This window comes from Vipera ursinii, assembly GCF_947247035.1.
Source record: "Vipera ursinii genome assembly, chromosome: 1".
In the NCBI taxonomy this organism is placed as follows: domain Eukaryota; kingdom Metazoa; phylum Chordata; class Lepidosauria; order Squamata; family Viperidae; genus Vipera; species Vipera ursinii.
Window position 1 is genome coordinate 254,304,605 of NC_139512.1, and position 15,169 is coordinate 254,319,773.

Sequence of the window (15,169 nt, forward strand, 5' to 3'; positions counted from 1 at the left end):
GAAATCTCTGAGAAAGACTACAAGTAATAATTGAGCAGTTGTGCACTATGAACAGAGGAAAAAGCTTAGAAACTAATTTCTATACTGATAGTAACAAATATTTGTGGTTTGCTTGAAGCCTGGAGAAGTTTTAGTTGGTACAGTATAAATATGATACTGAATGTTTGACTATTGACCGTAGACCCCAAAAGGGAAAGCAATGTGTGCTTGTCTCCCATTAGGAATTTCTTTCTAATAACATTCTATGCTACACTTATGAACTAAGCATGGATTGACTCCCGCAACGGGAATGAATGTTGTATCTGGGATTGCTTCATAGGACTCAGCTTTCTTCCCTGTTAAAATTTAAACGAAGCTGTTAATTGGGGCAAGGCACAACTGTTAGACTAAAGATACCATTAGGTGGAGATCATGACCAGTTTTCATTGGTGTATCATTTCAAGCCTTTTTCTACAGGAGGCCTTGACAAAAGTGACATTCCTCACACCAGATATAACACATTTTACACGCGACAGCTTTTGGAACAATCTTAAAGTTGTAATTAATCCATAATATGAAACTTGTCTGCCTACTGGTAGGTCTGACAACTGTGCTACATTTGCTGTACTGGCTGCTGGTTTGGTTCTAAATCCAATTCAACATACTGGTCATTACCTTTAAAATTGTACAGTCACTCCAGGATACTTATTGGATTATCTTTCCTGACCAATTGCATACAATAAGCACCAAGTTCTAATATTATGAACTGGGGACCCTCATATCCCATTTCCTAAAAGCTAGATATTGTTTATCTATGGCTGCCCCCATAACTGAAATACATTGCTTCCTGGGGTATAGGGTGTCTCAATCCTCTTGGCTTTGAACACTTAAAAGCTACTGATTTAATAAGACACTTAGACTGTTTAGTTTGGGATGAACACTTTTTTAAAAAACATTTCTATAGTTAAAGAGCAAAAAATATTCAGTTTTCAACAAGTTGAAAATAAATGTGATGCTACTACTTTTCACCATCATATAAACACAAGTATTGACAGAATTTTATGGTGCAGCTCATGAGTTTTTATATTCGCTGTAGTTGCTTGAATAATCTAGCTATTTCTGCACCCATTTTTCTCCTCCAAAGATCGGTAGGCTATAGCGTTTGCCAGCTCATATATTTTTAAGGGCCACATTCTTTCAGGAAATTCTTCAGTAAAATTCAGAAGATCAAAATACTCTTTATTTTACATATTTGTTATAGACTTTTTGAATAGCAACACTGAACAATTTCTACTCATTAAAGAGATTCATGTCACTTTAGTAAGATTGTTTAAAAAATTCCAGTTCAACTACAATGAGATTTAAAAATGCACATTTATTTGATTTTATTAAATTTACTATGGTTGCAATAATTTTTAAAAACAAAATGATTTCCAATTAAAAAATGTATTGTGACCACATAATTTCTCATTTTATACAGTTGTACAAATATTCTAAATACACATTTTCTTATGATGGCAAATAAATTTTAACTGTACAGTACATAATGAAATATTTAAGCATATTTAGAAGCAATAGAAACGTCTATACAAAAGCAAAAATGGATTTTTTTATTTAAAGTATTGCAACAGTCCCACAGTTTTTTAACAAAAATGTCTTTGCACAGTTCCTCACAATGCCCCCATTAATAGCCAAAGCAAGACAGTGATTTTAGAAAAATGTTTCAAAAATGCTACACTTACTACTGTTTGCAGTTTCATCAAAACAACAAATCTACTTGGAATCAAGCAAAATGAAGAAATATCCCAATCAACTTTAAAACTGTATAAAATCCATTGCACATTATTTTAGTCAGTTATTTGAAAAGTAAAAAAGTGTATTTACAAAATATTTTGCAGTCAAAATTTAAAGTTGATGAGATACCAGTAACACACATCCTGATAGTTCAATAAAACACAATAGCACTTTCCCAAAGATTTTCAGTATTACTACAGAAATCCACAGGGAAATTTTTTTTAAAAAATTCTGAAATGGGTCTACAAGATGTTAACACAGTTATTTCAACATTTGTATTATAAAACAATGTTAAAAAGGCAAAAGAATGGCATCGTTAAGAATGAATTATTAACAGATTACCGAATGTATTTTTTAATTTACTCAGAACAAACATTCATTATTTTTAGAACAAGTCAACAATGTATGAAAATCCTGGACAAGATGAAATTGAAGGACCATGCATGACGGTTTTAGAATGGTAAACACTGAAAACAAAAATAGCACCTGGAATCCTGTGACATATGCAATCTAAAACTGATCAAGTAGTTGGCGAAGATATGGTGCCTTAGATAGTTCTCGGCTCACTCTGGAGACTTTGAAAAGCACCGGACAGTTCAATGAAACACAGGGTATCTGTCGATCAAAGCAACTTGTACAATTCTTGCATATCTAGGGGAATATATAATCAATTAATGCAAAGTACACTTAAATGGAAAAAAAAAACCATAATTAGCATTCAAACTAATTATGCACAAGACCAGACAGAAAAGAAGATATTTTAAATTTTCTCAGCCTCTTAGAAAATAAATAAATTAAAAAATAATAATAAAATAAATAAAAGGAGGCTGGGAAAACTAAGATTGGCTCAGGAACATCTCAAATGCAGGTCAAACAGTAATGTGGCCATCAAAAAAAGAAAGAAAACATGTTAAAAATGTTGATAATTCATGAAATTGTAGAATTTTTCAAGATTCTAGTTCTTGATTTTGGAAAAAGCTTTTAAGTATTGTATGCCCTGGAATATGGGCGACTACACTGCCTACTACTGCTCTAAGGATTGACACAAGGTGATTCTGATTTCATGCATGAAAACACATGATTTCCACCAAATCCTTACCAACTCATTTCAAATCTATGGTCTTCCACAGACCCTGAAGATCTGTGGGCCCTGAAAATCAGAATGAAATATGGTGTTGAAGACCGTTATGGATGCATAATGGTAAATGGCACACATGGTCCATTGGATGAATGCCATTACTTTAAATATTAAAACAAAATTTATACTGGACTCAACCATTTGTTAAGTCTTTAATTTCTAAAATACTGACATAAGTTTCTTTACTGAAAAATACTGTATGCCTCAAATGCTTGTCAGTATCTAGAGGACTATGAAGTGATCCAACCTTACTGGAGAACTGAAACCTTTTTATATGCTAAAAGATAAAAAGTTTCCCTGGGTCAAATTGTAATGGTTACATTAATGTATTACAGGTAGTCCTTGTCTTAGACCACAACTGATTCCAACATTTCCATAGCTAAGCAAGGCAATTGTTAAGTGAGTTTTGCTCCATTTTATGATCTTTTTGCCATAGCTGTTAAGCGAATCACTGCAGTTAAGTGAATCGTGTGGTCATTGAGTGAATCTGGCCTCCTCCATTGACTGTCAAAAAGCTGGCTGGGAAGGTTACAAATGGTGATCACATGACCCTGAGACAGTGCAACCACCATAAGTATATGCCAGTTGCCGAGTGCCCCAGTGTCATGTGACTGGGGTTGCTGCAATGGTTGTAAATATGAAAAACAGTCATAAATCACTTTTTTTCATTGCTGTTGTAATTTTGAACAGGCACTAAACAAATGGTTGTAAGTTGAAGACTACCTGTAATGTTTTCTTGGCAACAGTCGTCTGGGATTTTTTTTAAATCCAGTCTAACTTTCAGCCTTGGAGCCTCTAGGCAACTGCACAGAATGTTGCAATAAGAGAGGGATTTGGGAAATATGGAATGGAAAAAAATCTGCCACTGTTTTCCTTTGGAGTGACATGTTATAATCTACCACTCTGGATCTAATTACAGCATAACCAGGAGCAATGTACAGACATCCACTAGGGTACATGCTGCATACTCTCATATTTGTACAGAACAATAGAGATGGAAAAGATATATGCAAAACACATGTTTCTAAAAAATGCAATTTTAAAAAAGTATTCAGTATGGTGTAAGTTGGATATTTTGAAGTTTGTATTAAATGAAAAATGCACAGAAAGGTTATGGATTTCCTTCCAGGTTTTATTTTAAATCATGGGAAACTAGCTTTTTGTTAAAATTCTTCTAAGCCTCCCCATCTTAGAGCAAAAAAAACAAAAATCTGACGGAATGGAGTAAGGAATGCATACAACGTTGATATAGACCACATTTAGACTGATCAGCACATCACAGCTTCTGACTGAATGTAAAATGCCTCTTGCTTGTTGAAATGCTCTCTGGATAGAAATTAAGAGCAAATAAAAAAAAAGCAGTCTAATAAAAGTATAATAAAGTGCCACGAAGAGCACAATTCTCATAATCTTATACAATCAGTGTCCTCGGGCGGGGGGGGGGGGGTTGACATTGTCACAAAAATGCCATGCTTTTCATATCCATCAGACATTGAAACACAATTACATAATATTATTATTTGAGTGACAACATAATTTTACATGTTGATCCTTGGTCGTTATCACTGTTTACTGCAGAGATTACAGTACAAGTCAGAAAAATGTGAAAAGTTAAAAAAATATCCCCCAAGTTCTGAGTAAAGCCACTAAACAAAGCTCCCAGTCCTTCCACATAAAAAGTATGCAAAAAGTTATTTTTTTCTTCTTACTCTGTTAGAAAGCATTTAAACTGTTTTTAAGAGTTCCAGCCTCCGTACTACATGCATTAAGAAAACTGTATCTAATAATTATAATTAACATGTAACAGTTTATCTGCTCTATCTTTCAGAACTCCACTTGTAAAAATTCATAAATTGTTTCAAATAATGTGTCCCAGTTACTAAAAGCTAAACAAACTATTGTTCTCTACCAGTTTTATTCCCACCTTGGTTATTTGTTCATGTTTACGTTCCAACTCTCTGATTTCCTGATTTAGCATTACGATAACACGCTGCGGTTGGCTCCTACATTTATTGCAGATTCCATGCTGAGTCAATTCATCACATACAGGGCAATGTAGAGTGGTAAAATATTGGGAAATTGTCCCTTTTCGACATTCTTGCTCAGTGCGAGACATTGTGGACACTTTCTGGATCTATATGGCACAGCAAACAAAGCAAAATATATTTAGTAGGTTACATATGTTTTCCACACACACACACACACACACACACACACACACACACACACACACACACACACACACACATATATATATATATATATATATATATATATATATATATATATATATATATATATATATATATATAGCAAAGCTCAACCAAATTTATTTTATCTTTGAGAGCCTGAGTTTCAGTTTTGAAGGTATGGTTTGATTTAAAGGAGAGCCAATGGAATCTCCAAGGTGTTAAATTAAATCAAGTACCTCCAAATTGCTTCAGAAAGACTGAAGGGCGATATAGAGATTCATTGGATTTTCTGGCTTTGTATAGTTTCAAGTATTGTTGTAACTTTTCCCCCTAGAAAGTTCTCTAAACATCAATTTAAGAAGCTGGCCAGTTAAGTTTATCACTCTGCAACTTAATGCATTAGAATAGTGGGAGAATGCTGTTCAGTTTGTGGTTTTGCTCTTCTGCTAGAATTTGTTTTAAGGCTTGTTTGGAACCAGGGAGGAGGCTTAAAACGGTAAGTACTTTGTGGACCTGTCTCAGACAGTACTGTTAGGTTTGTTCTGATACTTTTTAACTACATGATTTATTTGTACTTTAGTATATTATTATATTTTTTATTTATTTTATTTTAATTCCATTTATATCCCGCCCTTCTCCGAAGACTCAGGGCGGCTTACAAGCTTAGCAGTAGCCTTCATTCTATGTATATGCCTGCTTATTAGGGCTTTCACACACACCCCAAGCGGCATTATTACAAAGTCAGCTTAATTGCCCCCAACAATCTGGGTCCTCATTTTACCTACCTCGGAAGGATGGAAGGCTGAGTCAACCTTGAGCCTGGTGGGATGCGAACCTGCACTAATTGCAGGCAGCTGGTGTTACTTAAGGAGGCATTAGCCCACTGCTCCACCAAGGCTCATTATATACTCAGTAGTTGTAACATACAAATACATAATGCTCTTTCGTGGACTAAAAATGAAGTGCACAAGCAGTGCTTAAAAGTTGCTTTTTAAAAGTTGGCAGTTGTACATTGCAGTAGCTTGTTGAACAACCTGGTGCAGTTCTGGTTTCATAGTCCCTGTTATCTGTGTCTTCAAAGAGCCAGAGAAATAATATTTAAAAAATGTATTGTGGTGGAAACTATGAGGATGGCGATGTTCTCTAAAAAGTCCATCATTTCTGCCATTAACAAGCTGCTGGAAATTTCATGCTTCTTTAATACAGCTAGCGTTGAATAATTCAACGCTAGCTGTATTGAAAAAAATCTTTTAAAAAATTGTCTGTTGACATCTGAAGTGGTAAGAGAGGAAGTAAAGAAGTTGAATAATTCAGCTCAAATCTTGCCACTCTTAAATACTGAATTCAGTCTGAAACCCAGGTAACTTGATACATTTTAAAATTGGTATATTGTAAATATCCCTATTGTTTTCACTTCCACTGTTACAATCATGCATTATATTTACTACTTCACTTACCCTTGGTAATTCATTATACCAACTGAAAACATCTATGCCAATGAGAGAAAAGATCCTAGCCAGGGGAGGAAGAATCTGCTTGGTTATATAGTAGGTTGCATTCAGTCTCAGATTTGGGTCTTGCAAAACATCTATGGGCCGTCTAACCAACTGTATGAGAGGCAATCCTGGCATGCCATAAACAATAACATATGGAACTCTTTCACCAACACGTGGTTCAGACCGTCGGTCATAAGCAAGCATCTTTCTGTGGGGAGATACAACATTAGATTTCAAAATCTATTTGCTGCATGTGGAAGTGACAAAAACCCAAAAATTCAAAGAAACTTTAATACACTAATTTTATATTTTTATATTTATTTTTAAATGTATTTCTTGCAGTTCCTTTACATAGGTTCTGCCAATTATTACTATGCAAAATATACAAATGAAAGAACCATAAATTAAAACAAAGATAAGAAAACTAAGCTGCAAGAGCCACTCTGATTTAGGAGTTAATGCTCAGGAGACTCTGAGTTCTAGTCCAACCGTAGGCATAAAAGATGGCTGAGTGACTTTAGACCAGTCATTTTCTCTCAGCCCAACCCACATTAAAGGGTGGTGCTTGTGCGAAAAATAGGAGGCTGAAGGAGTATTTGGTATGTTCGCCATTTTGAATTATTTATAAAAATACAGCTACTCCTCGACTTACGACCACAATTGAGGCCAAAATTTCTGTTGCTAAGTGAGATATCTGTTAAGGGAGCTTTGCCCCATTTTACTACCTTTCTTGCCACAGTTGTAAAATGAATCACTGCAGTTGTTAAGTTAGTAACACAGTTGTTGAGTGAATCTGACTTCAGAAGTTTGCAAACATAATCCTGGGACATGGCAACTGTCATAGAGGCCAATTGCCAAACGTTTGAATTTTGATTAAATGACCATGGAGATGTTGCAATGGTTAAGTGTGAAAAATTGTCTGAAGTCACTTTTTTCATGGCAACTCTGAATGGTCACTAAACGAACTGTTCTAAGTTGAGGACTACCCGTATTGAAGGTCATAAATAACTAAAATACATACATATACACATAGAATTTAGACCCGGCTGATGCTAAAAATGTGAATCTACAAACACCCATCCCCACATTTTATACCTTAACAAAATGAAACCTTTCAATATTCCTTGAAGATATCCTAGTATTTCTTCCTACTCACCCTTATATGATTTAATATCAAATGAAATATTAACATCCTATTACTTATTGTCACTACCTTGTGATCTCTAGAGCTGGAACACAAGCACCAGGTCTGTATGCCGAACTTCCTCGGTACTCCTTTGCAAAGATGAAGTCTTGCATGCTAGCCTTCCCTTCTAATAATTTCATGCATTGATTTTGCACGTATTGCTTGATATGACTTATATCACGTGTTTCAAATAGTAGCTTAATGGAACGCTCAAGTATCTGGAAAAGAAAAAGAAAGCATGTTTTCAGTTGTCCTTTCGAAACTCATTTAAAGATAATTGAAATGATGGTGGCATTTTGCAACATTACACTTGTATAACATCTGACAATTAAAATGCTCTGGACAATTTACAAGGAAGTCATCCCTCCTTTCACAATTGGTACTTAGTCAACCAAAGAATGAACCCTCTTAACAAAAATGCATACTTCATGTCTATTTTACCTTGGAAACAGCAGGACAAGCATCTCTTCTGACAGTTTCTATGCCTTTTGCATCAAATACTGGATCTTTCTGATCCAACGTTTCATACATATAGCCAACATATCTCTTTTTGGTTTGCAATATACATGGCAAATAAACCTATAATAGGGAAACAAATGTTAATTTGTATCAAAACTGCAAATGTTTTTAAAACTATACATCTTTCATAAAAATCCTTAGATGTAATCTTCCGACAAAGCATTTAATTTAGACTCTTGAGTGATAATGTCCATATGTGACAGGCTTAGAATTCCATTTGCAAAATTAGTTGCTGTAGTACCTGGAAGACTGCCCTCTGTGCCATGCTATTGGGCTCGGCCAGGCCTGGCTTCGCATTGTCCGAAGGAGCTTCCCGGTGTCTGTCATAGCTCTGAAGCTATGAAAAGCACCAGAGTTATGCTGCACCAGAAAGTCCCTTTGCGCAGTGCGAAACCCAACCCCAACCCCAGCCTCAGTTGCTCGTGCCACCCTGTCCTCCAAGACTTTTGTCTTCCAGCACTGCTGCAGCAGCTGCTCCTTGCCATCTATTTGCTTCCACAAGACATGTCCATCCTGGCCCTTCACGGGGCTATCTTCCTCAGGTCTCTTGAAGAAACTGCCACGTGCGATCTCGAAAAGAAAGTTTCATCAGGCTGGCAGCTGCCTTATGAAAAGTGAGGCTGACCATGTTCGGCCACAGTGGGAGCAAGAGGGCAAAAGTCAGTATAGAAGGGGAGATAGGCTGGTGGGGGGAGTTCAAGCATCCTTGCAGCCGTAAGTGAGGATAGGCTATCAAGTGCCTGAATATTGATCACATGGCTGTGGGGACACTTCAATGGCCATAACTACAGGCAACAATTTAAGGCCCTTCAATATGATCGCTGACCGAATGGTTGTAAGTCAAAGTCTACCTGTAGAAGTCAATTTGGGCTAATAAGTGTGATGAAATACCTTTCACATGATTTGAACATGTGAAAGACTCCTAATTTAGTCTAATAAATATAAGCACAATGAAATTATTATAAAATTAAAGTGCTTTGAAATATTGCATGAGAAAATTAATAGTAAAACTATCTTGAGTGCAAAAATACCTTTTCAAACTTGTCTTACCTTTTCAAACTTCAATTTTACTGGTTTGGGATTGGTAGCTGTTACTGCTTCAGCAATTTCTTGACCAATTTTAAATGATTGTTCCTTAGTAGCTCCTTTCAGTAGTACAAACATGCTAAAACAAGAGAATTGGCTATTTAATTTTCCCTCAGAATTGTTTAAGCAGCACAGTAAGAGTTTATAACATGGCAAACGGCATACAGGCACACTTGCACAAATTAGCATCCAGGATATCCAGACTGTTTCTGCTTACTTTAATACTTTATTTCGATTTCTGCCTTTTCCTGGAGAAGAAATTCTGCCAACTTCCTATTCTACTGTTTAAACTATATTCTTATACAGATTCAAAAGTTCTTATATAAACCTGTCTGACATGATTAAGAGAACAAAAAACAAGTAAACACAATACTGGCTGGCAAGCCTCTTCATAAAAAGCCAGTCTTAATTACCTGTCTGTGTCCCCATATACAACCCGTGCTCCCCATTTCTTTGTATCATTCACTAATTTTATTGCACGTTCCAAGGTCTCTCTGGCTTTGTGGACAATACTATCAGCAATCTGGAGATTAAAAAGACATATTGCAAAAATCTTAGAATACAGTATTTTCTTTCACCTAATCATGCATTTTTCATTCATTTACAATACTCTTACTACTGTTTATAAAATTATATGATTTGTTCCATACATCCTGTAAAATCTTTATAGCAGAGTAAAAATAAAGATGGATGATTAAACAAATCTGCTAAGATACATTCAAATTAGCCTTCTGATCATTACATTCAAAAGACATTAGCAAAATATATGTACTTATTTCTTGGAGCCAGAAACTACACAGATAAGAGACCCCTTCCCTTACTTCCATCAATTGACACTCCTTGGATCCATGTGTTTAACAGTGCTACCCAAGCAGTTTTAACTGCTCTTTTGAGGAAAAAGTGAAAAATCCTCTCCCATGTGGCAAATACCCAAAGGGTGACAATGACATTTTCGTAACACCTCTGCTGCAGATCTCAATGGCTGGAAAGGTTTATAACAGGAGTTTAGATGTCTCTTAACAATTTCTAATTTAAAGAATAACAGAATAACAGAGTTAGAAGGGATCTTAAAGGTCTACTAATCCAAAGTCCTGCTCAAGCAGGAGATCCTATACTCTTCCAGACAAATGGCTGTATAATTTCTTCTTAAAACTATGCAGTATGGGAGCGCCCACAAGTTTTGAAGGCAAGTCATTCCACTGGTTAATTGTTCTAACTGCCAGGAAATTTCTCCTTAGTTCTAGGCTGTTTCTCTCCTTGATTGGTTTCCATCCGTTCTTTCTTGTACTTCCTTCAGGTGCTTTGGAAAATAGGCTAACCCCCCCCCCCTGTCTTCTTTGCGGCAGCCCTTAGATATTGGAACACTGCTATCATGTCACCCCTAATTGTTCTTTTTATTAAACTAGACATAAGAGATTCCTGCAACCATTCTTGTTTTACCTTCCAGTCGCCTGATCATTTTTGTTGCTCTTCTCTGCACTCTTTCTAGAGTCTCAGCATCTTTTTTATATCATGGCGACCAAAACTAGGTGCAATATTCCAAGTGTGGTCTTACCAAGGCTTGTGGTACTAGCACTTCACGTGATGTTGATTCTATCCCTCTGTTAATGCAACCTAGGATTGAATTGGCTTTTTTGGCAGCTGCAGCACACTGCTGGCTCATATTTAAATGATTGCACACTAGGACTACAAAATCCCTCTCACAATTACTACTATTGAGCCAGGTACCACCTATTCTATACGTGTGCATTTGGTTTTGCACAGTTTGTGCAGAAAAGAGCAACAAAGATGATAAGAGGTCTAGAGACTAACTTATATGATGAACACTTGTGGGAACTAGGGTTGTCTAATCTAATGAAGAGAAGCACTGGGATGACATGACAGCAGTTTTCCAATATTTGAGGGGCTGTCAGAGAGAAGAGTGTCAACCTATTCTACAACCTAGAATTAAGGAAAGATTTTCTGACATTTAGAACAATTAATCGGTAGAACAGCTTGCCTCCAGAAGCTATGGGTGTTCCAGCACTGGAGGTTTTTAAAAAGAGATTGGATAGCCATTTGAGGACCCAGATTGTTGGGGGCAATAAGCTGACTTTGTAATAATGCCGCTTGGGGGGGGGGCGAAAGCCCTAATAAGCAGGCATATTCATAGAATGAAGGCTATTGCTAAGCACATTGGTTTGTGCTTAAAATTGTAAGCTGCCCTGAGTCTTCGGAGAAGGGCGGGATATAAATGGGATTAAAAAATTTGTTCGAACGGTAAAGGGTACAGGGACTACATGAGCAAAGGGTTGGTCTAGAAGACCTCCAACCCACTTCCAGCCCTGTTATTCTATGTTCTATGTATTCTTCAGAATTATCTGAACTAAATCAGCATTCCTGTGCTACAGTTGGTAAACCAAACCATTTTTCTTCTAATGTGTTAGGCTAAATTTTGTGTGTCTTTCGATCCAGTTTTTGGCTCTTCATGCTGCCTGGACAAGTCCCTGGAGTTTGCTTAGCAGGGTTTTTTGGAAGTCTTTGCCTCTTCCTAGGATTACAGATCCTGACTATTCCTAGGGCTGATGGTGATTGGCTCAAGGTCACCTTCTGGCTTCATGCAGAAGTAGAACTGATAGGTTTCCAGTACCTTTAGCACTATATCAATATGAGCCTCCGTTATTGTTAATAAGTTAACATTTTGTTTTCAATTACTTACTTCACTACATGGCATCCTTCCAGAAAAATTAGCAGCAGTGTAACCGAAAGTGACGTTTGCTATAAGTTTAAGGCCAAGCTGACGGGCTTCAAGCATTCGAGTGATAGTTTTGTCAAGTTTGTAAGCTTTCATTGATTGCTTCACCATTATCCTAGTCTTCAAAATTTCTTCCAGCATTCTTGGCAGTACACCCTTTCTTACAGAAGGCTATCGCAAAACAAAAACAATAATTGAAAGGTTGATAGTAATAGCACTATTAATCCTCACGTAAATACTTAGTGATATGTTGAGGCAAACTGAAGTAAATCCTGACTGATATTAGCAGCAGTGTGGCCATGTTTTGCCCACTAATCATGTAGTGATCTTTTCACACAGAGTACCATGTGAAGAGGGTTATTGGCTGGAGGATAAGTAAACTGGTGTAGAATTGTTATTCAGGTGAATGATTGTCTTTTTACTCTGCTACATAAATCTAGGAATAACTTTAGAAAGTAGCATGATTGATAAGATTGGGCAGTGACAAGAAGGGAAAAAGGTAATTCAGAGCATGTCTAGGGATACATATAGCACCAGTCAGCACCTCTTTAAATCAAATTTCTTAAAGCTTCTTTAAAAAGTTGCTAGTAAATAATCCAAAAGTGCTCCCATGCGCTCTGAATCACAATTTTAACCTATTTATTTGCACTTAAGAACTTTTTTAATATCCAAGATAGGACAATTCATCTTATTACATAAACATATTATCAATCTGATGTTTAAAAACACACTGGATCACTAATATGTGTCCCAAAATGTCTCTAATACTTCGACAGCCTTTATGGTTTCCACTCAAGTTTTCTGACTCATTTATTTATACATACACTGGACCACAGCTTCTCTCCATCTTCTTTCTTTAAGATGGCTTAGGACTCCCTTTGAGTAGGGCAGCTGTGGAAGTGCTGTGTTATTTTTAGTCCTTTCTTTGGGGTAGGGATGTGTTACTTGCAATTCTGCATCAATATGGGTGAATAAGCTAATATCTGAGTATTAAATTTTTCCTTGTTGTGAAATGAGTACTTTTTTGTGCCTTTGGGATCGAATTTTGTAGTTGGCATTTGGAAGCTCAAATACAATGTCCACTTTCTACTCAATTTCCTATCTGGTCAACTTGCCCTTTGAGAATACGATAGCCTCATATGACAGCCTTAAACAGTCCTTTCATTTCATTAAAGCTCTCCCCTGTTAATACTCCTGCCTGTTAATTCTTACTTTACTACTTAGGGGAAGGAGAAGATTAACGTGGTTAAAAATAGGATAGGGATCCCACAAAGTCAAAGCAGGAGAATTTTGTCTTATTTCAATTCTCTATCCAATTTCTGGTTAAAACTGAGTTTCTTACTTTAAATTTTAAAAAATTCTATGAATGAGGTGAGAATCAGAATCAGAGGGAACCTTCTCCCTTGTTTTTCTTCCTAAGGAATGAATCTCTTATTTGGGTGTCACATCATTCTGAAGCCGAGCAAACCTGGGCGCCTTCAGAGACAATGCTGCTCATCACACTTTTTTACCACTGGTTGCTAAAAGGACTATTTCTTTAGTTAATGTCAATACTATTTATCAATACCTATTATTTCCCCTAAAATTCTATAATTTTTCCTATATCTATTAGAGTATGAAACTGAATTTATTTACAAAGACAGAATATAAACAAAAAGTAACTTTTATAAACACGTTATTGTGCTAAAAAAAAAAGTACCTTAACAAAAGCTATTCCAAGGGGTGAGATTGTGATATCATGTCGAAGCTGGTACAGCAGATCAGGAGATACTTTCAGAGATGTGCATCCAAATTTAAATTCATCATTTCTAAAATATAAGGAAAAATGAATTGTTCTAAACTGTCCATTTTTTTCAGTCTCTCTCATGATACAGTTTTTCACTCACTTTTTTGCTATTATTTTCTCCTTATGTAAAATCTTTTTTTAATCTGTTACAGTTAAATATGAATGCGTTTTTGCTCCTCTTTTCAATTGAGCAAAAATACCAAACTTCTTACAGCAGACTAAAACTGACATGTCAAACACAAGGCCCACAGGCTCGATTCAGCCCACGATGGGCCCAGGTCTGGCCCATAGGGCTGCCCTGGAGAGCCTAGCCGGGTGCCCCCCAGTATGCTCACAGAAGGTGTCTGTCAGCAACCGCAGCCCACCAACCCCTTGGCTGGCACACTCTGCAGGTGTGCAGCTTAGGTGGGTCTGAGCACTGCGACCGCCGGGCTGGCCTTCCAACAGCAAGCGGAGGCAGAGGCGTGGGGGGAGGCATGCAATCTAGCCTGCTGGACATGCTGGGTGGCTGCCTGCCCCGTCTCAGCCATAGTGGCCATGGACAAACAAAGAGATGGTGGGGCTGTGGCAAGGCAGTCCAGCTGGTCAGCCCCATCATCCAACCTTGTCCTCCAGTGAGCCTGCCACCCGTCCCCATTCCCCGATGGCCCCAGCAAATAGGTGGAGAAACCCCATCCCTAAGAGGCAGTCGGGACTCCCCTCCCCACTCTGAGGCTCCTCTGGTTGATCATGCCCCGGCGCCCCTCTGGTTCCGCCCCCCCCACCGCCAAAGACCCTAGGACCCCCTCCAGTTCCACCCGGGCCCCAGACATCAAACTGACCAAGTTCACCTAGTCAGCAGTGACCAACCAGCCATGCCCCCACGAGGGCAGCCACAATGCTGATGTGGGTTTGACACCCCTGGACTAAAACAATATCCACAACAATACCACTACAAAAAAAGCCAACAGATCATAAAAACTGGGTTATTAACTATACGTTTGGGAAATAGGATGTTTTTAATCCATCAGCAACAGAACAAAGAGTTGCACTTATAAATTTCTTTTGAGAAAAATACCAGTTTCTATTCTGTTGCTGAAATCTCACTTGTTTCACTTATTTCTCTCAATAAATTTAATTATTAATCTTTTTAGATCAAAAGAAAAATACTTTGTAATCTTCATTTTTTATGTCATGAAATAATTATAATTTATTGTTAGGAGTTATGTTGGGTATCTTCTCAGCCTATTTATATAAATCATGTCATAAATTAATACAAT

The 15,169-nt window shown here is 37.1% G+C and overlaps 1 protein-coding gene across 1 annotated transcript in view; it reads right to left on the reverse strand.

The window, feature by feature from the left end:
- Nucleotides 1-1,566: 1,566 nt before the first annotated feature.
- The window catches only part of REV3L (REV3 like, DNA directed polymerase zeta catalytic subunit), a 76,061-nt gene continuing 62,458 nt past the window's right edge, over nt 1,567-15,169 (reverse strand). Inside the window, exons 24-32 of the mRNA XM_083367370.1 lie at nt 13,824-13,932; nt 12,089-12,295; nt 9,804-9,913; nt 9,355-9,469; nt 8,227-8,364; nt 7,813-8,003; nt 6,561-6,807; nt 4,836-5,045; nt 1,567-2,424 (exon numbers count right to left, since the gene is read on the reverse strand). Of these exons, the coding sequence (XP_083223496.1) occupies nt 2,284-2,424; nt 4,836-5,045; nt 6,561-6,807; nt 7,813-8,003; nt 8,227-8,364; nt 9,355-9,469; nt 9,804-9,913; nt 12,089-12,295; nt 13,824-13,932 (1,468 nt within the window). The 3' untranslated portion in view covers nt 1,567-2,283. The remainder of the gene's footprint in view (nt 2,425-4,835; nt 5,046-6,560; nt 6,808-7,812; nt 8,004-8,226; nt 8,365-9,354; nt 9,470-9,803; nt 9,914-12,088; nt 12,296-13,823; nt 13,933-15,169) is intronic.